Source organism: Populus trichocarpa, chromosome 1 (assembly GCF_000002775.5).
Source record: "Populus trichocarpa isolate Nisqually-1 chromosome 1, P.trichocarpa_v4.1, whole genome shotgun sequence".
NCBI lineage: Eukaryota > Viridiplantae > Streptophyta > Magnoliopsida > Malpighiales > Salicaceae > Populus > Populus trichocarpa.
Window position 1 is genome coordinate 44,963,447 of NC_037285.2, and position 27,006 is coordinate 44,990,452.

The following is a 27,006-nucleotide window of genomic DNA, read 5'->3' on the forward strand; positions in this document are numbered from 1 at the left end:
AAGGATCTATCAAAACAAAAATTGGAGTTAATTTTCTAGAAAATAGAAGCAAGTATAAAAATAAAAGTGCTGAAAAATATGGTCAATAAAAAGCCCAGAAAAAACTCAACTATTTGGTAGTGGTGATGACTCTTCAATGCTTAAATAAGTGTCTTTTTAGAGAGAGAAAATACAAGAATATTATAGAGGGAGATGCTCTGAAAATACAAATGCAATAGAGAATGAAGATAATGAACATTTATTCTGAAGATCTCATGGTATATTTATAGCCCATAAGTCTTGTTATTTTGTGAAGAAGAGGGTCTGGAGTGTAATCTTACCATGATAGTATTTAATGAGTTAAAAATATCATTTATATCTATATTAATGTTTGATGGGAATATGGTGGGTTCTTGAAGGACTTTTATACACTTGAAAGGTATATGAAGATTAGGGTTCAAGACTTCAAAAGTAGCCAAGTTCTTGGAGACTGAGTTCTTCCTCAAGGTTAGATCCAAGAGAGGTTGGTCATTTCTTTGGGTGTGTCAAGGGAGGATGGTCATTCCCTTGAGAATACCAAGTCCAAATGTCTTGGGTCTAGCATGTTAATCAGTCTCACGTTACCTCGGACTTGACGAACTGCCAAGTGCCTTGGGTCTGGTATATTTGTCAAACATATGTTGTCTTGAACTTGGTTGACTGTCAAGTCCAAGTACCTTGGGTCTGACATATTTATCTGATCCACATTACCTCGATCATTTTCTTGAGCATGTGAAGGGAAGATGGTCATTTCCTCAAGCGTTCCAAGAGGGAATAGGCATTCTCATGGGCATGCTAAGGGCTTGGTATATTGTCAAGCTTAGCGTGCCCGAGACTTGGCCAAAAGAATCTAGGTTTGGTTGACGCTAAACTCAGCATTTCGGGACTTGACACACTGCCAAAACCAATCACGGTTGGATCTGGCTAGCGCCAAACCCAGCATTCCTGGAGCTTGGCACACTATCAAGCCCAATCACGTTTGAGTTTGGCCAACACCAGATCCAGCTTGCCCGGTACTTGACACGCTACCAAACCTTCATTCCAGACATGCTCCTTCCCTTGACCATGTCCAATAAAAAAGGGTCATAAGAATTTTTTAAGCAAATTAAAAATAGGTTTATCACATGCCATCAACTATAACAGTGACAACTTGGCTCAAATTAATATACAAGTAGTTGCAGCTTGCAATGTCATACCAGAGAATGGCAATCTGAAAGCTACAAAAAAGCAGCTTCCATCTAAGTTCCTAGAGTCGTGTGTTCTCACATGGCACACATGACAACATCAGCAACAGTACTCCCTTGTGGCAGTCACCCAAATATGAGTGAGGGAGAGGAGTAAAGTGCAAAACTTAAATGCATAGGAAATGATGGAATATTATGGCATTGCGTGGGCTTCATTAGTTAAAGAATTTAAGAACCTGCACCGGGGATATTCACAGCTGCTCATTCGATAAGATCTCTTTGAGGATCGAGAACTTGAATCAGCCATTGACGACAAGACACGAGCTCTTCCCAGCAACGTGTGTACGCATCCATATTCCCTTGCTTCTCTCTTACAATCTTGTTGCCAATTAAACATTTCTCTTCTCTCTCTATACCAAAGACTGACAGCTTCCTCAGAATTAAGAAAGCTGAGAACAAAGATGGCGATGAACATGCGTGTGGATAAACACGATTCAATTCAAATTAAAGTGAGCTGCTAATTGTTACAGGTTTATCCTGCAAAAGCTACCTTCTGATCCTAAAACAAGCCCAGCCAAAGTCTTTCCATGTGCAATACTGAAGTCAAGCATTCTAGCTTTTCTTCATTCAGAAGCAGAAGGCATCTTCAAATATGTAAATATCATGCAGTAATACCAGGCAAAGTGAACGTGATTCTAATATTAGAGGTGACAAAAAAAATAAAAAATCCTGAGAACAAACCGAATAAACTAATAAAAAAAAACAATTGGTTTCAAAAGAATGAACATTATGTTTCTTTTTATTTTTAAGCTATTTGAAGACAATATTAACTTTCTTTATATGTTAGAATTCCAGCTAATTAAAATTGAACAATAAAAATAGGCTTTCTACATCGATTAAAAAGTTTTTAAAAGTCCATAATAAGTCTATAAAAAGCATATAAAAAACCCATAGAAAGTCTATAACTAAAAACCTATAAATTCCTACAAAAAACCCAACAAAAATTAAATAGGTTACCGGTTTTAATTCAATTTTAGTTTTGATTTAAAAAAATAATTTGGTCTAATTATTTCTTAAGTGAAAATTACTGAATCAAATTAAATAAAAATGCTCACCATATTCGATCATCATAACCAAAATATATATATATATATATATATATACCAGATCCATTCAAAGGCAGAAAAAATGTGCAAAGAAAAATCATAAAAGTGATTCTGTTGACTAGCTTTACAAAGTACTGTTAGAAATTTATTTTTTAAAAATATAGTTTATAGTTGTATTTGAGTTTAAATTAAAGTGATGCAAACTTATTTTTAGAGTTAAGATTTTTTTGAAAATCATTACTCTAACATGAAATATTAACTTATTTAAAAGAAATTATAAATAAATAATGAAAAGTTTATAAACTCAAAAACTCTTAATCCAACATTAAAAAATTATAGAATTTTATATAACGAGAAATTAAAAAGTCAAAATTAAATTTATAAAGTACTAAAGCTTTTAAATAGAAGAGCTCCTAAAGTAAGTGGATTTTAGGCTTATGCCACACGTGGGCTCAAAGATGAGTCTTGAGTTTATAAATTATAATATTTTTTTGTCACTTAAAAAATTATCTTTTTGCCGGTGCCTGAATAAACAATCAAAATAATAACTTTTTTGTATTGAATAAACTATTTTCAAGAAAAAAACATTTTGTTTTTAAAATAAAAAAAGTGATAGGTGTTTTTAATTTTTTTAATGGCGGGTAATTAAGGTAAAACCAATATAAAAGAGTGTTAATAGTAAATCTGAGGTCTTTCTCTCCTCTTGTTTTTCTAGCATTTCTCTATTTTTCTTTGTATCCCAGGTGACTGACGAGTACTAGAGTTCTAAAAACAAATGATACAATTCTTGATAGCAACATAATTTATATATATTTTATATATGTGCTTCAACAAAAAGGTAAACTAAACAATTTATTTAAAATATTTTATATAATATTCTTTTGTGTATGTTTTGTCTATAAGATTGTAGTTTTGATCTTTAAACCTATAAATTTATTTTACTATTTATGTTTGTGCTGGGATATATTTACATATCTTTGTTGCATCCTTAATATTAAACTTATCCTTAGTCTTATAACATGCATTTTATATTTATTTAAACAAGTATTTATTATATAATAATATAAATCATATCTTAAGATTTTATTTAATAAATTAAATTATTAAGTTAAATTAATTATTTAATATAATATCAAAGTTTTGATAACTAAGTAGTTTTGTGTTGAAATCTCACAATTTTCATTTTAAAATACCAACATAATGGATCAAAATGGTTGTTTGATAACATTTGTGGTACCAACATAATCGAAAACAAGAAGTTCATTCCTTCCTAAATTCGAGGCCAGCAGAATACGATCCCTATTATTTCTGTGTTTCTTTAGAGGTGATGTTAGTGTTTATATATATATATATATATATATAATTTTTCAATATTTAATTAATCCATGCATCACTTCAGATTTTACATCCCTGTTCGTCAGTTAGCTGAGCTATGAAGCACAATTGGATCTTAATCACTATCACTATCAGGAGAAGGTTTCTTGATATCATCATCATCTACTGCCCTCTCCTCAGCAGCATCATTATGTACTGCTAAAAATTCTAGAGCTGTTACAACATCACTCATTAATGGTCTAGTAGAAGCTTCCTCTTGGAGACACATAGCTGCAACTGCAAGAGCTTGATACAGACCTTTTAAAGGGTAGTTGCCTTGTAGCAAAGGGTCTGCCATTAGTGTAAACTTTCTTCTGTCTTTAAATAATGGCGTTGCCTGCACAGAGAAATGTAAGTCAAGATAAGGCCTTAGTTGTTAGGTTCTAGCAGTCATATGTTTTAGTCATTGAGCATTGGAAAATCACATAGAACAGTTCAGGATCAGAAAAAAACCAGGATGGAAAGTTATGCCAATACATAATCTGGTGTCGTCACGACGAAATCTCATCAGAGGAAAAATTTAATGGAGAATCAAAAGAATTCTACACGTACCCAAGAAACTAGATTCTGCTCTTCAGTTGGTCTTGAATTGTCGATGACTCGTCTTCCTGTGATTAGCTCCAAAAACACTACTCCAAAGCTGTAGACATCGGATTTCGCTGTCAGTTGTCCTGTCAAAGCATATTCAGGAGCACAATAACCATAAGTCCCCATCACCCTGGTGGATACATGTGTCTTGTCGCCGGTCGGTCCGAGCTTTGCCAGCCCGAAATCTGAGAGCTTAGGGTTGAAATTCTCATCTAATAATACGTTTGATGCTTTGAAGTCACGGTATATTACTGGAGGATTTGCTGATTCATGCAAGTATTCAAGCCCTCTTGCAGCCCCTTCAGCTATTTTCATCCTTGTATTCCAATCCAATGGCTTTTTATCTGGTGCCAACTCTGAAAGAAAAATCCAGCTGATTAGAGTAAAAAACTAGCAAGAAACAGGAACCTATTCTCTAACAATGACAGAAATGCTTCACCACAGGAATCGAATCTGCTTTAACCTGTAACCATTTATGCAATGAAATCTATCTTGTATGCAAAAGTGGGGCATATCCAAATGAAGTTACTTCATGCATACCAAGAAGGTGATCCTCAAGGGAGCCATTAATCATGTACTCATACACTAAAATCCTCTGGTCACCATCGGCACAGTATCCAACCAAGCTGACAAGGTTAGGGTGGTGAAGAAGACTCAGCATTAAAACTTCTACAAGAAATTCTCTGTTTCCCTGAAATCCATTTCTGTCTAGTTGCTTAACAGCAACAACCTAATTGAAACAGCAATAACACGAGAACTTTTAACTCATTCTCAGTCTCTTGCAAAGTAAAAACAATGAAAGAACGCTAAAATAATACTGCAAGAGTAGTAGTACTTGTTTTGTTTTCTGTATAATCCCTTTGTACACCCTCCCGAAACCACCCTCGCCTATCAGATTTTCATGGTTGAAGTTCTTTGTTGCCGTAGTTAGATCGCGGAAAGTGAAAATATCAGCAGATATATTTCCCTTCCCAATTTGCCTGATTTCTTCAGCAATGTACCTTTTTCTGCTGCTATCTGTGGAGAAATTATGTTCAGTTTGAATTAGACATTTTTATCAAGTTCCAAATGGGCTTCGGAATTATAACTTGGAGAGTTGAACAACATATTCTGATTTGCTGATGCCAAAATATTAATTATGAGATCCTTGAATGTCTTCAAGAAATGACAATTACATTCTGATGAAATGAAGAGGACAATTGCAACATATCATGGAAACATTGTTGATGAATCCACAATATGAGAACACAGCAAGTTGGCAAGGAAAAACAACATTAACATGAAACTTGGCTTGCCATATTCAGTTCGTAATTTCGTCCCCTGAGAAAAAAAAAACGGAACTCTTACAACATGGATAGATTATATATCATGAGCACAAGCACATAAAAATACCATCCAAAAGGGACACAATTGTTCTTCAGATATGAGATGTATGGATTGACAGCAATCAGATCTAGGCTGTGATACAGACAAATTACAACCTTTCAAAATTATGATTGACAATTCATGGCTTCGTGAAACTTAATGATTGATCATTAGAACAGAACAGTTTACCTGTCTTAAATGAGATGTTAGCAAATGAGGCTAAAGTTCTGGCATCATGGTATTCCTTAATGCTTTTTTTCAGTGACTTTTTGCATAATCTTTCCTTCGATATGCAACATTTAAAGCAGCCCATCATGCCTCCCTTGTAATTCTTCAACCAGCATAAGAATATGAGTGGAATTCTTAGAAGGGTAGTACCAATCTCAAAAGCTTAGCCTAGGTGCACAAGAAAACAATACGTCTGGTCTTGTCAGAAAAACAGAAGAAAGTTTTTGCCACCATGCTTGTTTTTAGTTCATCATCTATCTCAAAATCCATGGAGCTAGGAAAAGGGAAAGACTAGGTCAAAATTCTGCTAATTATAGCAACAGTTGCCATGTCTTTTGCATGGCTACTGCCGCATTTGCAAAAAGGGCTTTTTGAGATGCTTTTTTCTGGCACCAAACCTCTATTTGCTCGACAAATTTCATGAAATAACTAAAAGGCAGTATTTACCAGAAGGGATTGTGAGCTATTTTTTCTCCAAGTCTTACAAACTCCCCAAAATCCCTTAGAATATACAATTTTTTTTAAGCCATTGCTGGCCTAAATGGATGGGCTCTAACCATGGCCTAAACAAGATTTTTTTTTTCCTTTTTGAAATAACAAGAAATGGAGACAGCATTTGGAGTAGAATTATAATAATTTTAAGTTACAAATTATTAAATATTTTTACTTATTTTTTTAGTAAAATTTATTTCAAAACTAACGTTACTTATGGATGAAAAACAAATATTAATTTGAAGTAAAGAAAAAAAAATAAAAATTAAATTAAATTTTTTCAAAAATATTTTTAAAATACAAAAACAAATAGAATAGCTGAATCTCCTCTCAAATCCTTAATTTTCCATGGTTTTCTTCCTAAGAATTCTCTTCAATTTTATTAGTTTTTCTCTCTTCTTTTCTTCTTTCTTCCGGCGGGCCTTAACGAGTGAAAGGGAGAGAGTTTTTAGAGTCAATTTTTTTAACTAATTACATATTAACCCCTCCTCTTCATTTAACTCTAAATTTGTCCCATATTTTTTCTAATTGATTTCTTCTCTTATTATTTTATTCAACTTTGCCCTTGAAATTAAGTTTTAATTCCCTCAATTAAATTTCAATTTTTTTTTGAAGAATTTAGCCGGGGTTTATAGAAATAGAATGGCATTTTGTTTTCTTGACTCCATCTAGCTATATCCCATGGGCTTGTGAGCATTATCCATGGAGAAGGGTTTTCTTTAAAACCTTGATGATCTTTATGGATTCATGTTTCTTTTTTTTTTTTTTTAATGTTGAACTTTTTTATTTATTATTTTTTCCGCTTTCCTCTTTTTTATTTTAAATTGTGTCAACTTTTTGGAGAGAGCGCTAAAAATAATAATAAAAAAAGCTTTCTTTTCCCTCTCTGTTCATCTCTGGCAACGATGACCTCTGAGGTTGAGTTTTGAATGTGAGACCCATAAAAAGAATAAAAAAACAAAAAAAATTAGCTTTTATAATTAAATTTTATGCATAATTAAGTTTATCCAATCAGAACCTCCACTACAAAAGCTAAGACAAATACCTTTAAGCCCACCAACAGGGAAATTACATTTCTCTCCTCTCCTTTCGTCTTCACCGCAGCAAATGTCAAAAACCCTCTCTTATTAGAACCCAACTCAAAAAAATTTCGAATCAAGTACTAAAAATGGCTGAACCATCTTCAAGTAACACAATCTTGGAAGAAAGGAAAGATGTCATGGTTTCACCTTTTGGTGATACTAAACCAACTTTAAGAACAGCCTATTTCTTGAAACCTACCGCAACCTCCATGGAGGAACCTGACCTTCCTTCAGACTCTATCTCTCCACTACCACCACAAACATCGCAACGCAATAACTTTCCACTGAAGGTCTCATCCATAACTTGGACACGCCCCCAAGAAAATTGGATCACATGGGTATCTCGCATGCAATCTAAGCACCAAGCTGCTTGGAAGAAATCCGGTATTGATCAAGCAATATTGAGTTCTACTTATCACATTAAAAAATGTTTTGAGTTAATTATTGGTTTATCAGAGAAATGGTGTACTGACACCAATACGTTTTTTTTTCCATGGGGAGAAGCTACTATTACTTTAGAGGATGTGATTGTTTTAGGGGGTTACTCTGTTTTGGGATCCCCTGTTTCATGCTCTGTTGAAAACAGAGAATGGAAGGTAATTGAAGAGAAGTTGATGGATGCTAGAAAGGAAGTGATAAGAAGTAGAGCCAGGAAAGCATGCCAGGGTTCATGGATGAAGATGTTCAATAACGGTGGGAGTGAAATCGAACATGAAGCATTTCTTGCTTTGTGGTTATCAAGATTAGTGTTTCAAAATTCATCTCACGTAATTAGGAAAGAGGTTTTCCCTATAGCAATCCGCCTAGCAAGAGGGATTCCAATAGCTCTTGCACCAGCAGTTCTCGCTAGTATTTACAGGGATTTGAGTCAACTGAAAAGGGCAATAGTTGCGGGTAATATTGAATCTAGACTTGAACTTTTCTCGCCGTTTCAGCTGGTGCAACTTTGGGCCTGGGAGAGATTTCCGATCTTGCAGCCAAAGCCTGATGTGCTCAACTTGGGTGATCCAAGATCAGCTCGATGGGACAAAGCCAAAATTTCCGAAGTCGAGAATGTGAGGTTGGCTTTGGATTCGGCCAAGGAGAGTTTTCTTTGGCGGCCATATGCCAAAACTTTGCAGAATTGGAGTTTCCCCAAGTTTTATAGAGAAAACGAAGAGCTGGTGATGGCTGATTCAGGATTCGATAGGCATGTGGAGTCATTTATTCGTTGCTTGAGGGTCTCCAAGATTTTTGGGTTAGACTACATGGAAAACTATTTTCCGCATCGAGTCGCAATGCAATTTGGAATGGATCAGGATCTTCCTGGTCGTGTTACTCTTGATAAGACGAGAGAAATTGCATGGATGAACTATAGCAAGCCTACTAGTGATACAAAATTTCATATCCCATCACGGCTCTTTGAATCAGATGTTACCACTCGATACTTGAAGTGGTGGAAACAAATGGTTTTATGCCAGAACAAGAAGGTGAGTGGTTCTGCCCAACAGCAAAGAAGTGCAAAGAGATCAAAACCGGATTTGCAGACTTCAAAGGGAAAGCAAACTAACATTGATCCTGATGTCCCGCCGCCTGGTTTTCGTCCCAAAAGTAACATGAACCAATCAAGAATTTCAGCTGAGAAAGACAGACCAGCAGCTGTGGAAATGTTTACTGGTAACAATCAGCAGAGTTTTGGCAATGATGTAATTGCTAATGGTGAGTTGCCTTGTCAATGTCAAAGTAATTTTGCTTCAAATACACATGATGGAACTGACAGGAATATGGGACCATCGTCACAATCAGCACAAAAGATATCAGGTAGCAAGGCTACCACAGGGGCATCAGTAAGAGCCATGGATCAGATGGAAGTTGCGCAAGAGAATAGAGCAGGCAATATGACTTCTTATAGAGTAGGCATCAATGGCGAAGCAGGAGAAGCTAATGCTTACAAACTTGATATAGCAGAGCTCGAAAACTGGATTGGATTGCTTGAAAGAAAGGTTGCTAAACTGAAAGCAGCAAGAAGACTTGGGGCACAGGTTTGATTAAACCTACACAAGAATGCTGATCTTCTCCAACTACTTTTTCATTTAATTGCGTTTCTTATTCCATATCACTGACGCATTGTTAAATTGGATGAGATCAAAGCATCAACTATTTTGACGGCTCATGTTTTAGGCTTGCTAGAGAAGAACGTCTTTGATATTAGAAATTATATGAATGCTAGCTATAGTCTAGCATGTCACTAGGCAATTGTATCAAGCTATTAGAGACCTAATTTCACCGGAAAAGCCATGGTAGTCTAGTCCGGTCAGTCACTACGGATGAACTATATGAACGCATGAACTTCGATCATCTTCATCCTCCCCGTTACTGTCATCAAACAAGCTATGTTTATAATTTCCAAAGAAACTTGGATTTCTAGATTTCCTTCCTTCATTTTAAAAAGTCAAGCAGCCATTGAACAAGCTTCAAAATAATACAAAACCTTTGCCCTCTCAGTCCATCAACAATGTTAAAGGCGGACCAATCTCTGCATTTATTCTGGCCTCTTTTATATTTAACAAATTAGTCTTAGTTATAAAGATTTAAAATATTATGTAAAATAGATGCGAGTGGAAAACTTGACTTCAGGAACATTTACAGTGCAATGCTTTTAAAGAAGAAAATAATTGTCGTGGGCTGGGTTTTTATTATACAGTCATAGTGGAAAAACTAGAGAGACAGGATTATAGGTGTTGTTTGTTTGTGTCGGCGCATCAAACAAAAAAACATAAAATATTATAACAATATCTAAATGGTGCGGAGAAAAAGTGTGTAGATTACAACAGTAATTCACAATGTTTTTTCTTTTTTTTTTCCAACTTTGCTTTTTTTTTTCTTTTTTTTCCATTTAATTTTTTTTTAAAAAATTATCTTTGTTAATTTTACTTTTTAAATATTGAGCTGGTTAAAAATTTCGTTTTGTAATTTTTTTCCTTTAAAATACTGTGGATTGCTACGGTTTTTTTCCACATAGTTTTTCTATTTTATTTTTTATTTTTTATTTTTTCAAAATTATATTTGTCGATTTTTTTTTATATTGAGTTGATTAAGAATTTAGTTTTGTAATTTTTTTCTTTAAAATATTGTTGATTGCTACAGTATTTCTCTGCATGTTTTTTTTTGTTTTTTTTTTTTATGATTTTCTCCGAAATTATCTTTTTTTATTTATTTTTTAATATTGAGCTGGTTAAAAATTACAATTACAATATGTGAGGAAAACACTGTAACTTTCCTCGCAAATTACTGTGGATTGCTACAATGTTTTTTCTCATATGATTTTTTTATGTTTTGTTATGTTTTTCTCTAAAATTATCTTTGTCAATTTTATTTTTTAAATATTAAGCTGGTTAAGAATTGCAATTACAAGTAAATACAAGTTTTTCCTCACAAAACACTATGGATTGATAAAGTTTTTCCTCACATGGTTATTTTCCAGCTTCTTTTGTGTTTTCTTTTTTTGTAATATTTTTTTTCAAATTATCTTCGTCGATTTTATTTTTTTTAATATTGAGTTGGTTAGAATTTAACTTTGTAATAAAATTTAATCATGTGGGGAAAGCATTGTAGCTTTCCTCACAAAACATTGTTAAAAATTACAATTACAAGTCATTACAAATAAGATTAAATCATGTGGAGAAACACTATAGCTTTCATCACAAAACACTATGAATTACTACAGTGTTTCCAACATGATTTTTTTTCCCTTTTTTGTGTTTTTTTTAATATTTTTTTTCTAAAATTATCTCTGTCGATTTGATTTTTTTAATATTGAGCTGATTAATAATTTAGCTTTATAATTTTTTTTTAAAACACTGTGAATTATTGCAGTGTTTTCCCATATGATTTTATTATTATTTTTTCCAAAATTATCTTTGTCCATTTTTTTTAATATTAAGTTGGTTAAGAATTATAATTACAATAAAGCTAAATCATATGGGAAAAGCGTCGTAGTTTTTCTCACAAAACACTATGGATTGCTACAGTATTTCTCTAAATGACTTTTTATTTTATTTTATTGGAGAAAGCACTGTGGTTTTCTTCACAAAACATTGTCAATTGCTACAACGTTTTTCCTCATGGGTTTTTTTCCTTCCAAAATTATCTTTGTTGGTTTTTTTTTAATATTAAGTTGGTAGAGAATTTAACTTTGTAATTTTTTTTACTTTTTATTAACAGAAAAGCTAAATCATGTGGCGAAAGCACTGTATCTTTCCTCTCAAAACACTGTGGATTGCTACAAATCATTTTGTTCAGTCTCTAAAGTTTGATCACCAATACAACTTTTTTTTTCGTCATGAAATATTAGCTCCATCATACCTTTAGTTTCTATTACTTATCTAGCGCTGGTTCACAATTATAACACTATTAAATATATTTGTTTTATAAGCTCGCGGCAACGCGCGGGCATGCATCTCGTATAATTTTAAAAGATGTCGAAAATGTGATAATAATTATAGAATATATTAAAATAATATTTTTTTTATTTTTTAAAAATTATTTTAAAAATTATTATATTAAAATGATTTTAAAATAATAAAAAAATTGAAAAAAAATAAAGTTTTTAAAAATATAATTTCAATCTTTAAGTTCTGATTGCGAAGAAGAAAAGATGTAGCAGCCTGTAACATTGGCAAGGGACATCTTGCAAAGCTCTATGTTACTGCATAAACGAAAACCCAGAAAGCCAAAAGGGTTTATGCAAAATAGAAAACTTTATAATAAAAAAAAAATACAGGATTTGAGGTGGAATTAGAAGGAGAAACCTGCGTAAAAGAAAGTGAACAAAGCCCACCAGCTTCTTCTCCTTGATCACCACCACCTCGCTGCTCAAGAACCCAACCCAAACAGCTCCAACTCATCTCAACACAGCCCCACGCCGCCGTATCAGCCATCACCATGGACTGAGCAGCAACCAAAACAGTAACTAGAAGCAGCAGCTAATGGCAGGAAGAGCACTGCTGCAGCCCTCCACTCTTTCCTTTCCCGCGAATCATTTCCTTCTCCCGCTACTGTCACCTCCACGCAAATTAAAGAGTGCTACAGTAGTACTCACTATATGTAGCGAGTAGTGTTCACAAAACTTGGATAGGGAGTTCATTTGAGGAGCAACAATGCCATGGATGGAAAAAAAATACCTGCGAGTTACTATAGCTAAAGAGCCTCAATTGAGAGCATGGACGTGGATGCTCTAAGATAAGATAAGATTTGATTAAGAAATCCATTGAATTTCAGGCTAAAAGGCTATAGAAGAGGATTATCCTTCTCTCTCTAATCCTTTATCCTTTGTGTGAATGGAATTAGATCTATACTAATTAGCACCTTGCTAGAACTGACTTCACAGTGCAAACATCAAGCTTCCATCTTTTCTATTCATTCCAAACAAGATCATGACCTTGTGAACCAAAAACAGCAAACCAGTCTGCCTAATATTTCCAATTTCACAATTTAATGGGTCAAGTCCAGTGACCTCACAGGACTTGACCCTAGCCTTTTCCACGAATAATTCTAACAAGCCTATGCGATTGCTTGTAGTTTGTTAACTGATCCTATATCCACTGATAATGGCTAAGCAAGCAAAGATTCTCACCATCAGTTTGCTTCATTCACACAGAGAAACTCAGCTAAGAACTGACTAAAAAATAAACCATTGCACAATGCTGGTACAATTTGTTTCATGCAACATGGTAACTACAAAAAAAGCCAAAAGAGCTGTAGAACTCTATATATCTACCTGACTCGCCATGTTAATTCTATTTGTATTAACTACAAGTTGATATTGTTGGTCAGACAAACCTTCTTCTGGCTAAATTTAGCAGCCTTTAGCCCATCAATTTCTTTCCTAAGCTTGTCGATCCGAGCTTCAAGTTCTAATCCATCTGTGTGAATATCAAAACGACTCCTACTTCCTCTTTCATCATCTTTAAGAAAACCAGCACCATGACGTACTGGACTAGGGCTATCTAATTTGTTTTTGCTGGTGTTTTCCGTGGTTGTGCTTTCTTTTCCAGTCCTGGGTTCCTTCTGAAAGCTGTTTTCCTTCAATTTCATCTCTGCATCTACATTTGTAACATCATTGTTTTCTGCGGAAGAATATAACAGACTATGCGTAGTTGCCAGAGAAGACTTGCGATCACCATACATTCTATGATCAACAATTTTGAGCTTTTTATGAGTAAACAACTCCTTCAATGTTAGATTATCCTCCTCATCAGAGTCCAAGACTTCAACATGTTGACATTTAGGAGGGAAACCAGGAGGGCACAGAGGATCATGATCTGACTTCTTCCCTTTGAAACTTGGAGCCGAAATCTCTGAACTTTTTGGATTTCCATTTCCATCTTTCCCACCAACCACTGATTGCTTCCACCATTCCAAGTATCTCAAAGTAACATCTGGCTTGCAATGTCTTGATGGAATATATAGCATTGCATTCTTGATTTGCTTATCAAAACGCTTCCAGGAAAGTTCTTGAGTTTCATTCCTTCTCTTTACAGGACCTGGAAGATCGTGATCCATACCAAACTGCATTGCCACTCGATGTGGGCTGTACTGCTCTACACACCCTATTCCAACTAGTTCACATGCTCGCAAGTATCGAGTAAAGGACTTCAATTCCTCATCAACATCACCATCAGAATCAACATCAAAAAGCACCCACTTATCTTCATCACCATAGATTTTGTAACTCAAACTCTCCACGGCTGTGGCATAAGGGCGCCACTGGAAACTTCCTTCAGAATCTAGGGCCAGACTTACATTCCTAACGGTTGAACTATTCACATTATGCCATCTAGCTAATCTCGGCACTTCAAAGTCAGTCACATTAGGCTTTGGTTGCAATTTTGGAAACCTCTCCCAGGCCCAAACCTGAACTATATGAAATGGTGACCAAATGGTGAGTTCTAACTTTTGATCATCATTGTCATCCTCAAAAGACTCTAAATTGGACAAAGCTAGAATCTTTTTCTTCAACAACCTCAAGTCTCGGTAAATGCTTGCAAGAAGGGCAGGTCCAAGTGCAATTTTGATACCTCTAGCTAGACAAACAGCAATTGGATAAAGATGTATGGAAATTCCCATAAATGGGAGACTGGGAAAAACAAACCTTGACAACCATAGTGATAGAAAAGCCTCGTGCTCTACTTCGCTGTTGTTTCCCATGAGATATTTAATCCAGGAATGTTGGTTCACTTTTTTTGCTTTAGACCGCCTCAACTGTTTTCTGATTTCCATTAGCTTTTGTTCAGCTTCTTTCAATTCCTCTGTTTCAGGAGGGCTAAAAACAGGGGACCCCAAAACAGCGTACCCTGCAACCAAAATATCTTCCAAGGTGATTGTTGCTTCACCCCAAGGAAAAATGAATGTGTTAGTTTCGAAACACCATTTCTCTGCTAACCCAAGAAGCAAATCATCGTTTCTTCCGATTTGGTAAAGAGAACTCATGACTGCTTGATAGATTCCAACTTTTCTCCATGTTGTTTCATGCAAAACAGCCATTTTATCAACCCATTCTTTCCACTTCCTTTGAGGATATCTCCACCCATGGAATGTGACTTTTTGGGTTCAAATTTAGAGGGCAATGAGTTGTAGTGTGAAGGGTGATTGGGCGTGTTTTCATCAATGGAGGAGGTAATTGAGGGTTTGATAAAATGGGCTGTTCTAAGTGTTGGCTGTGCATCACCAGAGAGTGAAACCATAAGTTCCTTTCTTGTTTCAACAATGGATCCTTCTGATTTCTCCATAAAAAAAATGGTAAAGTTTCTTGCAGAGAAAAGAGCAGAGGTTAGGGCCTAGGGAGAGCCAAAGGTAGCGACATGATTGTTTTAAATTAGCAACAGTAAGTTGATATTACCATACAATTTCAAGACTCGCTTCATCTAGAAGCAACCTCCACAAACCAGTCCCTAGTAACTCCGTGTTATTGAATATGACTATATAGATGGCATGTGCGTTGTTTCTAGATGGATTGGTAAATAATATAAATTATTATTTTAATAGTAATTAAAAGTTATATTTATTAATATTTTAATATTTAAAAATTATGTAAGTCGCCTGTAATTTTAAACAGTAACAATGGCCAACTAAAATGATTAATTCTAGTTTTTGCGTTTGACAAGGATACCGCATTCATATTTATCGAATCTGTCAGGGTTGCCAGATCTCAAATGCTCGAGTCTAGCAATACTATCAAACCAAAAACACCTTGGGTTTTGAATAATTATCATACCCAAACGCCTTAGGTTTGGTATGGGGCAGACCTGAGACGTTTGGATCTGACAAGACATTGTCATACCCTAATGCCTGAGGTCTGTCGCCTTGCCACACCCAAGCATCCTGGATCTGGTAGTCATTTGAGACTCAAGGTGCCTGGGTCTGACACCAATATCACACCCCAGGTGCCTGTGTTTGGCACCATTGCCATAATAAGGATCGTGGGTCTGGCATCGTTACCAGACTCACGATGTCTGGATCTAACGCCCCTGCCAGACTCGAGACCAGACCTAAGGCTTTTAGGTCTGACAGTCAAGCGTTGGGGTATGGCAGCCATATGAAAACGATAAAAACACTCCAACATGAACTCAGCGCCTTGAGTCTAGCAGCCAGACCTGAGCGTCTCGGGTCTGGTAGTCATACCAAACCCCAACATCTTTGGTTTGACAGTCATGCAAAACCCTAGTGCCTGACTGCCAGACCCAAGGTGCTTGGGTCTGGTAGCCATATGAAAACGATAAAAAGACCCCTACATGCAACCTTGTTTTTGTTGAAACTTAAGGGTAACTTCGTATTAAAAAGACAAAAGAAGCTTCAATTCAAAGGTTAAAATTTTGTGCCCTGAAAGACAAATCAATATCTATATTATAGCTAAAAAAACTCGAATAAATCATTTTATCCTCAATCATTCTTTCAATGTCAAATATATCTCATTGAAAAGATAATCATGCCCCCATTGCATGCTTAGCAAGTTTCTTTGGCAAAAACAATTTTGTTATTATACTACTCCAATCCATAATAATATATGTCTAGGTGAACAGTGAAACACTGATCTCTTTTAGTATTTGTTGTAATAAAAGTTATGTTATTTTTTACAGTTATTTTTATTTAAAAATAAAAACATTTAGATAATATTTTTTGTTTTTTAAACAATATATCAAAACTATTCAAAAATACATAAAAATATTAATTTGAAAAAATTATTTTTTTTAAAAAAAGATACAACCACAATCTCAAACACCTTTTAAAAATATAAACAAATTTGAAAAACAAATCATATTTATAAAACTTGAATTAACCTAATAGGTTAACTAGTGACTCAAATGACTTCAAACTTGAATTAATCCTATATTAATCAATCTAGGTTGAGAAAAAATAAAAATAACCCGACATCATATTTAGTACATGTTTGGTATTGTGATATAAAATATTTTTTATAAATATCTTTTTCTTGAAAATATATCAAAATATTTTTTTTAAATATTTTTTTTATTTTATAATAGCACATCAAAATTATCGGGAAAAACACTAAAAATATATCAATTTGATGTTTTTAAAGATAAATACACTTTTAAAAAACATCTAAAAATAAAAACTATCACACTTCCATACGAGCTCTTTAAAAAGTAAGGAGTGAACTTTTGAAATGAATACAATCAAGAATTGCAATTGCTTTAAATCTTTGCATGTGTTTTTGACGTGGAACACATAATAAAAGTCTTTTCTAAAAATAAGTCAAGTGTATCAAATGATATATACAACAAAATCAGACCATAACTTTTAATTCAATAATTAAATCGAGATAAAAAACTTCTAGAACGTTTTAAAAGCCTTATTCTTTATAAAAATATCAACACAACATCATTATTGTTTGATGATGTATAGAGGTATCAACTATAACTTTTTGCTTTATGATGTAGAAATGAAGGTCTTCTAGGGCACTATAAGAGTTTTAAAGGTAGCACAAATAACCCTAATATAGATATTTGATTAGCAAGAGCATTCCATAGCAAACTTAATTCAGGGGATGGATCAACTACTAGGAGGGTGCAAATAAGAAACCTGGAGAAGAGAGGGACATACTTAAATACTTATCTCAAGGCGAACCAAACCCTAAATCTATTTTTGCAAACTCATAAAGACATCATGTCTATTTAGAAAGTAGTTTGTACGATAAACGATGAACTAAAAACTTCGTTTATGGCTAAACTTTCATAGACATGTTTCTAATTTTGATGAAATTCCTTTTGTTGATGAGAAATTTTTTTTAAAAAAAGATTTGTTAGATGATTGTCAAAGTTAGAAACTTATTTTATTTGAATAAGATTTTTATTATCAAAAAGTAAGATTTTCCATACATAAATTTACTTATTACGTTGAAGATTGGTGGTTCAATCTTGTGGTTGATGGAGCTTGTATTGATAAATTTGTAATTTTATTATAAAAAAACTTTTAAAAAAATACTAATTTTGGAGTTTGTACAAGATGAATAAGAAGATATTTTATATTGGGCATATAATCGCAATCAAGTTATTATTACTTACCTTATGTTCAACTTTCAACAATAACACAGAAACAAAACATGGAGGAGAAGTAGCTTAAGGCGAAAATTATTTGAGTCAATAATAAGAAATAGTTGAAGAACAATTCAATTTCTAACTTAAACATACTTATTGTTCTTGCTTTATTGGCCAACGTTGTTAATGGTGAATTAATTGTTTATAGTTTATTTTTAAAAAAGTAGAAGAACCACAATTATCACCATCGTAAAGGTAACATTTCAAGGAATAATATGAAGATAGTGAATATGTTGAAATTAAACCAACGAATGAAAATGTAGAAAAGTTACTAATTTACTCAGGAAATTGGAGTTAAAATTAAAAAAGATAGAAAAATATTATCTTTCTGAAATCACAAGAAAGTTTTCTCTAAAGGATGAAAAGAAAGAGATTCAAAGAATTTATTTTGTTGACATTTCAGTAAATGAGGTTCAATTTGTGAATATGTTAATTATAATGCTAAGTATTTTTTTTTTTGAATGGAAGATTTTAATTTCTAACTGTGAAACTCGTGAATGAGTTCTTCTCAAGTAAAGAAGCTTGACACGGGATGTGCAACAAAAGTCTTAACTTAAGAAGAAGTTTGGACGTGTTAAATGACATTTTTTACACAAAAAAAAATAGTCGTAATGTTTGATTCAATTGTTGAATCAAACTGAAATTTTAGAGAATGTTCTAAAGGCCTTGTTTTTTAATAAGAATATGAAGGCAACATCATCCAAGTTTGGGAACATGCCCAAATTAGATCAAAAAAATAACTGACCAAGATTTTTTTATTTTTCTGGTTGTTTTAGGATTGGTTTTTATGTTAAGTTTTAGAATATTATTTGATTCATATTTCTATACCTAAGTTGGTGTTATCTCTTCTTTAAACATGTTAAACAATCCAAATATATAAAGAGAAATATAAAGATAAGAGAGGATGAGACTAAGATTTCATTGATATTCTATGATTACTATAATTTAAATGAATAAGTTTGATCTAAATACAAAGAGATTATATATAAATTAAATTGAAAAGAAAATTAAAATATTATTCTATTTTTAACAAATAAAATAACTTATATTTATTAACAAAACAGCTTTATGTGGTACTTTTTATTTGAGAAGATATTGGTTATTGAAAAATTTATTTAGAATTTATAAGTTTTAGAGTTTTTTTATAATTTAGAGATGTAATTTTAAGACTTGAAAAAATTTAGTTTATTTTTTTAAAAAATAGTTCATGGATGTAATTTTTAATACTTGAGAAACATTCTTCTCGAGAAGAAAAAAAGGAGATAAAAAGTTAAGGGCTTGGACTGATTGTGTTCTGGTGCTAAAGTCTAAAGTTTGGGGGTTCTGTGGAAAGGGTTTTGCCGAGGTTCGAGAGGAAATGGGCAAAGCAAGGACAAAAGAGAGCAGAGTGCATGCAGCTGGGAATCGTGAAAAGGCACAACTTTTCTGGCACACCGGAAAATCAATAATAAATTAATACAGGTTAGCTACTATCAATTTTCGAAATGCTCTCTAGTAATTCGAAACCTTTTTATTGCAAAATCGTCCTTAGCCCACAGGAAATGTATTTCAGTTTAGTGGTTTCTTGGTGATTATAATGGTAACAAGAAGACGCAACCGCCGACAACAAGAACACTGCTGCTGCCCTCCACTATCCTTTTTCCCGCGAATCCCTTTCGCTGTATCTAGTGTACTGTTCACAAAGCTAGGACAGGGGAGGCACTTGAGAAGCAACAATGCTACATGCCTGATAGCTACTAGGTAAAGGATGCTCTTACAGATGATGCCATTTGAATAAAAAGTTCTTATTGGATTTAAGATAAGATTTGATTAAGAAATCCATTGAATTTCAGGCTAGAAGGCTAGAGAATAGGATTATCCTTTTCTCTCTAATCCTTTTTCCTTTGTGTGATTGGAATTAGATCTATACTAATTAGTACCTTGCTAGAACTGACTTCACAGTGTAAACTGCAAGCTTCCATCTTTTCTATTCATTCCAAACAAGACCATGGCCTTGTGAACAAAAAACAGCAAAAGAGTCTGCCTAGTATTTCCAATTTCACAATTTAATGGGTCCAGTGACCTCACAGGATCCTTCTAGCCTTTTCCACGAATAATTCTAACAAGCCTATGCGATTGCTTGTAGTTTGTTAACTGATCCTATATCCACTGATAATGGCTAAGCAAGCAAAGATTTTCACCATCAGTTTGCTTCATTCACACACAGAAACTCAGCTAAGAAACTGAATGAAACATGAACCATTGCACAATGCTGGTACACTTTACATGTATCATTACAGACATACCAGCTATAAAACATACAATTATTTCTGCAATGAGACAAGTTGGCTCCAAGCAATTATTGCTACTTAGTTCGTGCAAAAAGTAACTAAAAACATAAGCCAAAAGAGCTGTAGAACTTATATATCGACCTGACTCGGCATGTTAATTCTATTTGTATTAACTACAAGTTGATATTGTTGGTCAGACAAACCTTCTTCTGGCTAAATTTAGCAGCCTTTAGCCCATCAATTTCTTTCCTAAGCTTGTCGATCCGAGCTTCAAGTTCTAATCCATCTGTGTGAATATCAAAACGACTCCTACTTCCTCTTTCATCATCTTTAAGAAAACCAGCACCATGACGTACTGGACTAGGGCTATCTAATTTGTTTTTGCTGGAGTTTTCCGTGGCTGTGCTTTCTTTTCCACTCCTAGGTTCCTTCTGAAAGCTGTTTTCCTTCAATTTCATCTCTGCATCAAAATTTGTAACATCATTGTTTTCTGCAGCAGAAGATAATAGATTATGTGCAGTAGCCGGCAAAGACTTGTGATAACCATATATTCTATGATCAACAATTTTGAGCTTTTTATGAGTAAACAACTCCTTCAATGTTAGATCATCCTCCTCATCAGAGTTCAAGCCTTCAACATGTTGACATTTAGGAGGGAAACCAGGAGGATACAGAGGATCATGATCTGACTTCTTCCCTTTGAAACATGGAACCGAAATTTCTGAACTTTTTGGATTTCCACTTCCATCTTTCCCACCAAACACTGATTGCTTCCACCATTCCAAGTATCTCAAAGTAACATCTGGCTTGCAATGTCTTGATGGAATATATAGCATTGCATTCTTGATTTGCTTATCAAAACGCTTCCAGGAAAGTTCTTGAGTTTCATTCCTTCTCTTTACAGGACCTGGAAGATCTTGATCCATGCCAAACTGCATTGCCACTCGATGCGGGCTGTACTGTTCTACACACCCTATTCCAACTAGTTCACATGCTCTCAAGCATCGAGTAAAAGACTTCAATTCCTCATCAACATCAACATCAACATCAACAAGCACCCACTTCTCTTCATCACCATAAATTTTGTAGCACAAACTCTCCACGGCTGTGGCATAAGGGCGCCACTGGAAACTTCCTTCAGAATCTAGGGCCAATCTTACATTCCTAACGGTTGAACTATTCACATTATGCCATCTAGCTAATCTCGGCACTTCCAAGTCAGTCACATTAGGCTTTGGTTGCAATTTTGGAAACCTCTCCCAGGCCCAAACCTGAACTATATGAAATGGTGACCAAATGGTGAGTTCTACCTTTTGATCATCATTGTCATCCTCAAAAGACACTAAATTGGACAAAGCTAAAATCTTTTTCTTCAACAACCTCAAGTCTCGGTAAATGCTTGCAAGAAGGGCAGGTCCAAGTGCAATTTTGATACCTCTAGCTAGACGAACAGCAATTGGAAAAACATGTTTGGGAATGCTCATATTTGGGAGACTGGGAAAAACAAACCTTGACAACCATAGTGACAGAAAAGCCTCGTGCTCGACTTCGCTGTTGTTTTCCATGAGATATTTAATCCAGGAAGAATGGTCCACTTTTTTGCTTTTTGACCGCCTCAACAGTTCTCCGATTTCCATAAGCTTTTGTTCAGCTTCTTTCAATTCCTCTGTTTCAAGAGGGGTAAAAACAGGGGACCCCAAAACAGAGTACCCTGCAACCAAAATATCTTCCAAGGTGATTGTTGCTTCACCCCAAGGAAAAATGAATGTGTTAGTTTCAAAACACCATTTCTCTGCTAACCCTATAAGGAAATCATCGTCTCTTCCGATTTGGTAAAGAGAACTCATGACTGCTTGATAGATTCCAACTTTTCTCCATGTTGCTTCATGCAAAGCAGCCATTTTATCAACCCATTCTTTCCACCTCCTTTGTGCATTTCTCCAACCATGGAATGTTATTCTTAAAGGCCACTTTTTGGGTTCAAATTTAAAGGGCAAGGAGAAGTTGTAGTGTGAAGGGTGTTTGGGAGTGTTTTCATCAATGGAGGAGGTAATTGAGGGTTTGATAAAATGGGCCGTTCTAAGTGTTGGCTTCGCATCACCAGAGAGTGAAACCATGAGTTCCTTTCTCGTTTCAACAATGGGTCCTTCTGATTTCTCCATAGAAAAAAATGGTGAAGTTCCTTGCAGAGAAAGAGAAGGAGAGGTTCGGGCTTAGGGAGAGCCAAAGGTTGCTGACATGATTGTTTCGAACTAGCAAAGGAAGTTGAAGTGACGATACAATTTCAAGTATTCAAAGCTTCCTCTAGAATCTATACCTCCACTACACCTCTTCCAAATAATGTATTAAAAAGAATAAAAATAAAGGCAGAAGAAATGTCAATATAAAGTCATAGATCATGATTGCATAAGATAATTAATTTAATTTTTGGATGCGTAAGAAGTGGGGAGAGAACTTTTGAAAATGGATAAAAAGAGATTCTGTTTATTTTTTTTAAAGTGTTTTTTTAATAATATTTTTTACTTTAAATAATTTTTTTAGTGTTTTCACTTTATTTTTAATATATTAATATTAAAATAAAATAAAAAATATTATTTAAATATATTTTTAAATACATGCTACCGGGGATGGAATCTACAAAACGTTTCTCAATTACCAATAGAGCCTTTCTGTGGCTTTGTAAGAGGGTGTTTTTTTTTTTTACATTTAAAATTGTATTTATATGTATTTTAAAAATATATTTGTTTTAAAATATATTAAATTGATATTTTTTAGTTTTTTATAATTTTAATATTAAAAATAAAAAATCTAAAAGATAAATTATTTTAATATATTTTTAAAAAATACTTTTAAAAAATATCATACATCAAAATACTAAAAACTCATTTAATACATTTGAAAAGAAATTTACAATAAAGCCAATAGCTCCCAGTAAAAAAATGGCCTAGTATAGCCTTTCTTTGATTCGAGAAACATTCATTGCGAAGAAAACAAAGTTTAGGGCTTGGACTCTGTGTTTCGGTGCGAAAGTCAAAGTTTGAGGTTTTTGTGGCAAGGGTTTTGCCGAGGTTTAAGTGGAAAAGGGGAAAGCAACGACTGAAGAAAGCAAAGGTGGGTGCCGCTGGTAATCGTGAAAAGGCATAACTTTTCTGGCACACCGGAAAATCAATAATAAATTAATACAGGTTAGCCCATTTATTTGACGTTTGAACTAGTAATTTGAAACCTTCTTATTGCAAAATCGTCCTTCGCCCATGGTGTACGCTGTGGTTAAAATTGTATCTGAGAGTGTTTAATTTGAAAAAGTATTATGTTATTGTTTGGAGTTTCAACTTGTTTTTATTAAAATTTAATTTTTTTATTTTTAATTAATTTTTTAATATTTTTAGATCGTTTTCAAGTATTGATGTTAAGAATAAATTTAAAAATAAAAAAATATTATTTTAATATATTTTTAAATAAAAATTATTTTAAAAAACAATTACTATCACACTTTTAAACACACTTTAAATGCTGAGAATGTTTCAATCTGTGTTTCGAGATTGTTTCAAACTGTGTTTGAGTGTATTTTAAAAATATATTTGCCCTGAAAAATATCAAATTGATATTTTTTAATATTTTTAAATAATTTTGATGTATTAATATTAAAAATAAATAAAAATTTGAATTGATATTTTTTAGTGTTTTCTTATAGTTTTAATATACTAATATTAAAAATAAAAAATAAAAAAATACATGTATCGTAATATCAAATGTATACTAAATTAATGTTTTATATTTTTTTTAATAATTTTAAAATACTGATATTAAAAATAAAAAAAATTATTTTATTATATTTTAAAAAAACTCCAAAAATACAGGACAAAAACATAAAAATGGATTGCAGCTTTGTTACAGAAATACTGCTCATCCTTGCAGCACATACGGTTTAGGAAACAACCATTTTCTGATCCTCACACTGCAGAAGTAAATAAAAACTTCAGACACTCTCTCCATAGTTGTTGTCTTTATTCTTTTTAACATTTCAGTGTCTATCAATTTCTCGATCCCAAGAACAAAACCTAACTCTTTGCCTTTCCTTTGTGGAAAACGCCTTGAAGAGTTTCTGCAATAATCGGTTTCCTTCATTCTCCCACGACACAAACTTTTGGGATTCTTATCAATACATAATAGGTCCACTCACCACTTTGGAAACCTCTTGAAACCCAGGAATGGAAGAGGTGAAAGAAACTATGCTTGATATTAGAGAAGAGCAAATGGTGTCATTCACTGGTGACAGCATACCAACTCTAAGAACAGCCCATTTCCTCAAACCTACTTTGGCCACTAGTACAAGGTCAGTCCCCAAGCCCCCTACATGTTCTCTATCTTCTCTACCTTCAACTTTCGAGCCTAAAGAATGGCTTCTGAAGATAAACTTCAGTGGTTGGCAGAAGCCTAAACTGAACTGGGCAACATGGGTTCATAAGTTGAAATTCAAGTATCAGTCTTTATGGAAGAAGGCTGGAATTTATGAAGCCATCATGCATTCTACATTCATTGTTGTAAGAGACTATGATTTTATCATTGGACTTGCAGAGAAATGGTGTCCTAAAACCAACACATTTGTATTTCCTTGGGGAGAAGCAACCATCACCTTAGAGGATATGATCATTTTGGGAGGGTACTCTGTTTTAGGTTCCCCCGTTTCTTCATGCTCTGATTATGAAAGCAGAGAATTGAAGGAAATTGAAGATAAACTAGCTGAAGCTGGGAGGAATATCAGCAGGGGTAAGGTTATTAAGCCTTGCCAATCTAAATGGATGGAGAAGTTCATGGACAGCGGGAGTGAAATCGAGCACGAAGCTTTTCTTTCACTTTGGCTGGCAAGGTATGTTTTTCGAGATTCTGATATTGCACTCAAGGACCATTTTTTTCCAATAGCAATTCAAATGGCAAGAGGGGAACGTATTGCACTTGCTCCAGCAGTTCTGGCTAGCATTTATAGAGACTTGAGTTTGTTGAAAGAAACAATTGTTTTTACCACCAAGTTAGAGACTTTTGAGGATGGTGTATTGGCACTAACAATTTGGTCACCGTTTCTGTTAGTCCAGATTTGGGGTTGGGAGAGGTTTCCGATGTTCCAACCGAAGCCCCTTTTCCTCAAGAATGGTGATCCCAGATGTGCTTTATGGGATAGTGTGAAAGGTGTCAAAGTTGAGAATGCAAGGCTGGCTTTGGATTCAGCTGGGGAGACTTTTCGATGGCGGCCTTATGCTAACCCAGGAGTAAGAGGTTGGCACTTCCCGGAGTTTTACAGAGAGAAAGGAGAATGGCTAGACCTGGGATCTAATGAAGATTTGTTGTCATTTTCCCTATGCTTGACAGTATCCAAGATGGATGGTCTAGGCTGTTCAGAACTGTATCTTCCTCATCGAGTGGCAATGCAATTCGGAATGGATCAAGATGTTCCTGCTCTTGTAGCTCGATCAAATGAATGCTGCAAATGTGCATCGAAAAATTACATTAGGTCATTTTCCAATTCCAAATTCTATTTTCCACCTCGGTTATTCGAGTCTGATGTTACCATTAGATACTTGAACTGGTGGAGAGGGTCGGTGCAAGAGGTGACTAAGGATGTGACTGAAGGTGTTGTGCGAAGGAAACGAAGTTTCAGAAAGAGATCAAATCGAGTTCCATGGGTTTCAATAAAGAATGAAGGCAATGATTTAAATGTCCCCCCTGGTTTTCCTCCCAAATCTGGCAGGGTGAAAGAAGGGGATGCGGCTGAGAATGAAAAAACAACTTTGGAAGATATATTAAGAGACTGTAGCCTTCATAACAGTTTAGACAGAAGGGAAGGTACATCTGTTTATACTTATGGTCTCGCTCACAGTCCTTCAATTGTAAAAACAGGCGGTGCAGGTTTTCGAAAGATCGAGTCGCTAACAGAACCAGAAGGAAAAACCACGCAGGTTAAAGCTGGGAAGGATGGTTTGCAAAGAGCCTTAGAAGACGCAGACGTGTGCATAGTTGAGACTTCTGCTAACAACATGGCGAGCACCAACAAAGATGCAGAAGAAAGCAACGGCTCAGTCTTTCAGATCCCAGTAAATGAACTTGATGCTCGGGTTGCTAGGCTTGAGATAGTAATGGCCAAGTTAAAAGCAGCAAGATCATGTTTGTCAAAAACCCCACAGAAGAATCTGCTCCCCTGATGAACTAAGCAGTATCATAGTAGTATTTGATGAATTACAAAAGCCAAACGTATGAGATGTGCTGCGCCATTTTCAGCTACTCTTTCGTCTATATGATTTCATTTAAGTGCATGTTTCCTTTGATGCTTGCTAGGCTCGTAACACTTGTAATCCTTAAATAGTTCTGCATTTCTGTGTAAATTACTTGCTTGAATTACAAACCTTCTCTGGATGTATTACCCAGCCTCGAGTACTGTAATCAGTGAAAAGTAAAATCATGGAATATTTTCAGTATAAAGTATAAACAGGATGATTTTAGGTCTCCACCCTAAAATCTTTTATTTGTTTACGGGTCATTGGAGACAAATGATAGGCACGTATCGGTAAGATAGCTAGCTTGTTTAATGTTTAGTAATATATTATAAGATATATTTTTTTGAAAATATATTAAAATAATTTGTTATATATATTTTTTATTTTTATATTAATATATTAAAATTATCAAAAAAAATATTAAAAAAATATTAA

At 34.3% G+C, this 27,006-nt stretch overlaps 4 protein-coding genes and 1 long non-coding RNA gene across 9 annotated transcripts; 3 read left to right on the forward strand and 2 right to left on the reverse strand.

Annotated features, from left to right (window-relative positions):
* Window positions 1-3,681: 3,681 nt before the first annotated feature.
* On the reverse strand, window positions 3,682-6,208 carry LOC18095944 (probable serine/threonine-protein kinase PBL23). Of its 2 annotated transcripts, XM_024601729.2 has the most exons (6): window positions 5,825-5,962; window positions 5,446-5,590; window positions 5,106-5,287; window positions 4,811-5,000; window positions 4,235-4,626; window positions 3,682-4,019 (listed from the first exon to the last, which is right to left on the reverse strand). In XM_024601729.2, exons 4-6 carry the CDS (start codon window positions 4,929-4,931, stop codon window positions 3,759-3,761), a joined length of 774 nt encoding a protein of 257 aa, XP_024457497.1. In that variant the 5' UTR covers window positions 4,932-5,000; window positions 5,106-5,287; window positions 5,446-5,590; window positions 5,825-5,962; the 3' UTR covers window positions 3,682-3,758. The 2 variants fall into 2 exon arrangements, with proteins under 2 accessions (XP_024457497.1, XP_006370671.2); XM_006370609.3 differs by lacking the exon at window positions 5,446-5,590 and having other exon boundaries at window positions 5,825-6,208.
* A 1,222-nt stretch (window positions 6,209-7,430) lies between these two features.
* LOC18110199 (uncharacterized) lies at window positions 7,431-9,774 on the forward strand. Its single transcript, XM_024611075.2, has 2 exons — window positions 7,431-7,821; window positions 7,942-9,774. Exons 1-2 carry the CDS (start codon window positions 7,524-7,526, stop codon window positions 9,462-9,464), a joined length of 1,821 nt encoding a protein of 606 aa, XP_024466843.2. The 5' UTR covers window positions 7,431-7,523; the 3' UTR covers window positions 9,465-9,774.
* Window positions 9,775-12,087: 2,313 nt separating this feature from the next.
* LOC112326264 (protein MAINTENANCE OF MERISTEMS-like) lies at window positions 12,088-22,567 on the reverse strand. Of its 4 annotated transcripts, none has more exons than XM_052451145.1 (2): window positions 20,506-22,567; window positions 12,088-12,599 (listed from the first exon to the last, which is right to left on the reverse strand). In XM_052451145.1, the coding sequence occupies exons 1-2, from the start codon at window positions 22,462-22,464 to the stop codon at window positions 12,537-12,539; spliced, it is 2,022 nt and encodes a 673-aa protein (XP_052307105.1). In that variant the 5' UTR covers window positions 22,465-22,567; the 3' UTR covers window positions 12,088-12,536. The 4 variants fall into 4 exon arrangements, with proteins under 4 accessions (XP_052307105.1, XP_052307108.1, XP_024467332.2 ...); XM_052451148.1 differs by having other exon boundaries at window positions 12,088-12,609; XM_024611564.2 differs by lacking the exon at window positions 20,506-22,567 and adding an exon at window positions 13,258-15,185 and having other exon boundaries at window positions 12,089-12,599.
* On the forward strand, window positions 19,309-19,871 carry LOC112326612 (uncharacterized). Its single transcript, XR_002980359.2, has 2 exons — window positions 19,309-19,493; window positions 19,585-19,871. It is a non-coding gene; the product is annotated as an uncharacterized LOC112326612 (long non-coding RNA).
* Window positions 22,568-24,513: 1,946 nt separating the features above from the next.
* Window positions 24,514-26,499, forward strand: LOC18095947 (uncharacterized). Its single transcript, XM_006370612.3, has one exon. The coding sequence runs from the start codon at window positions 24,514-24,516 to the stop codon at window positions 26,497-26,499; it is 1,986 nt and encodes a 661-aa protein (XP_006370674.1).
* The last annotated feature ends 507 nt before the right edge of the window (window positions 26,500-27,006 follow it).

Bases quoted from the DNA above. Each gene is read 5' to 3' on its own strand.
- LOC18095944 (XM_006370609.3), bottom strand. From the start codon at position 5,951: ATGATGGGCTGCTTTAAATGTTGCATATCGAAGGAAAGATTATGCAAA. The intron at 4,627-4,810 runs GTATGCATGAAG...TTTTTCTTTCAG, and splicing joins CCTTGAGGATCACCTTCTTG to AGTTGGCACCAGATAAAAAG. The intron at 4,020-4,234 runs GTACGTGTAGAA...TTCTCTGTGCAG, and splicing joins AGCAGAATCTAGTTTCTTGG to GCAACGCCATTATTTAAAGA.
- LOC18110199 (XM_024611075.2), top strand. From the start codon at position 7,524: ATGGCTGAACCATCTTCAAGTAACACAATCTTGGAAGAAAGGAAAGAT. The intron at 7,822-7,941 runs GTATTGATCAAG...CATGGGGAGAAG, and splicing joins AGCTGCTTGGAAGAAATCCG to CTACTATTACTTTAGAGGAT.
- LOC112326264 (XM_052451145.1), bottom strand. From the start codon at position 22,464: ATGGAGAAATCAGAAGGACCCATTGTTGAAACGAGAAAGGAACTCATG. The intron at 12,600-20,505 runs GTTTGTCTGACC...AGTAACTCGCAG, and splicing joins CTAAATTTAGCCAGAAGAAG to GTATTTTTTTTCCATCCATG.
- LOC18095947 (XM_006370612.3), top strand. From the start codon at position 24,514: ATGGAAGAGGTGAAAGAAACTATGCTTGATATTAGAGAAGAGCAAATG.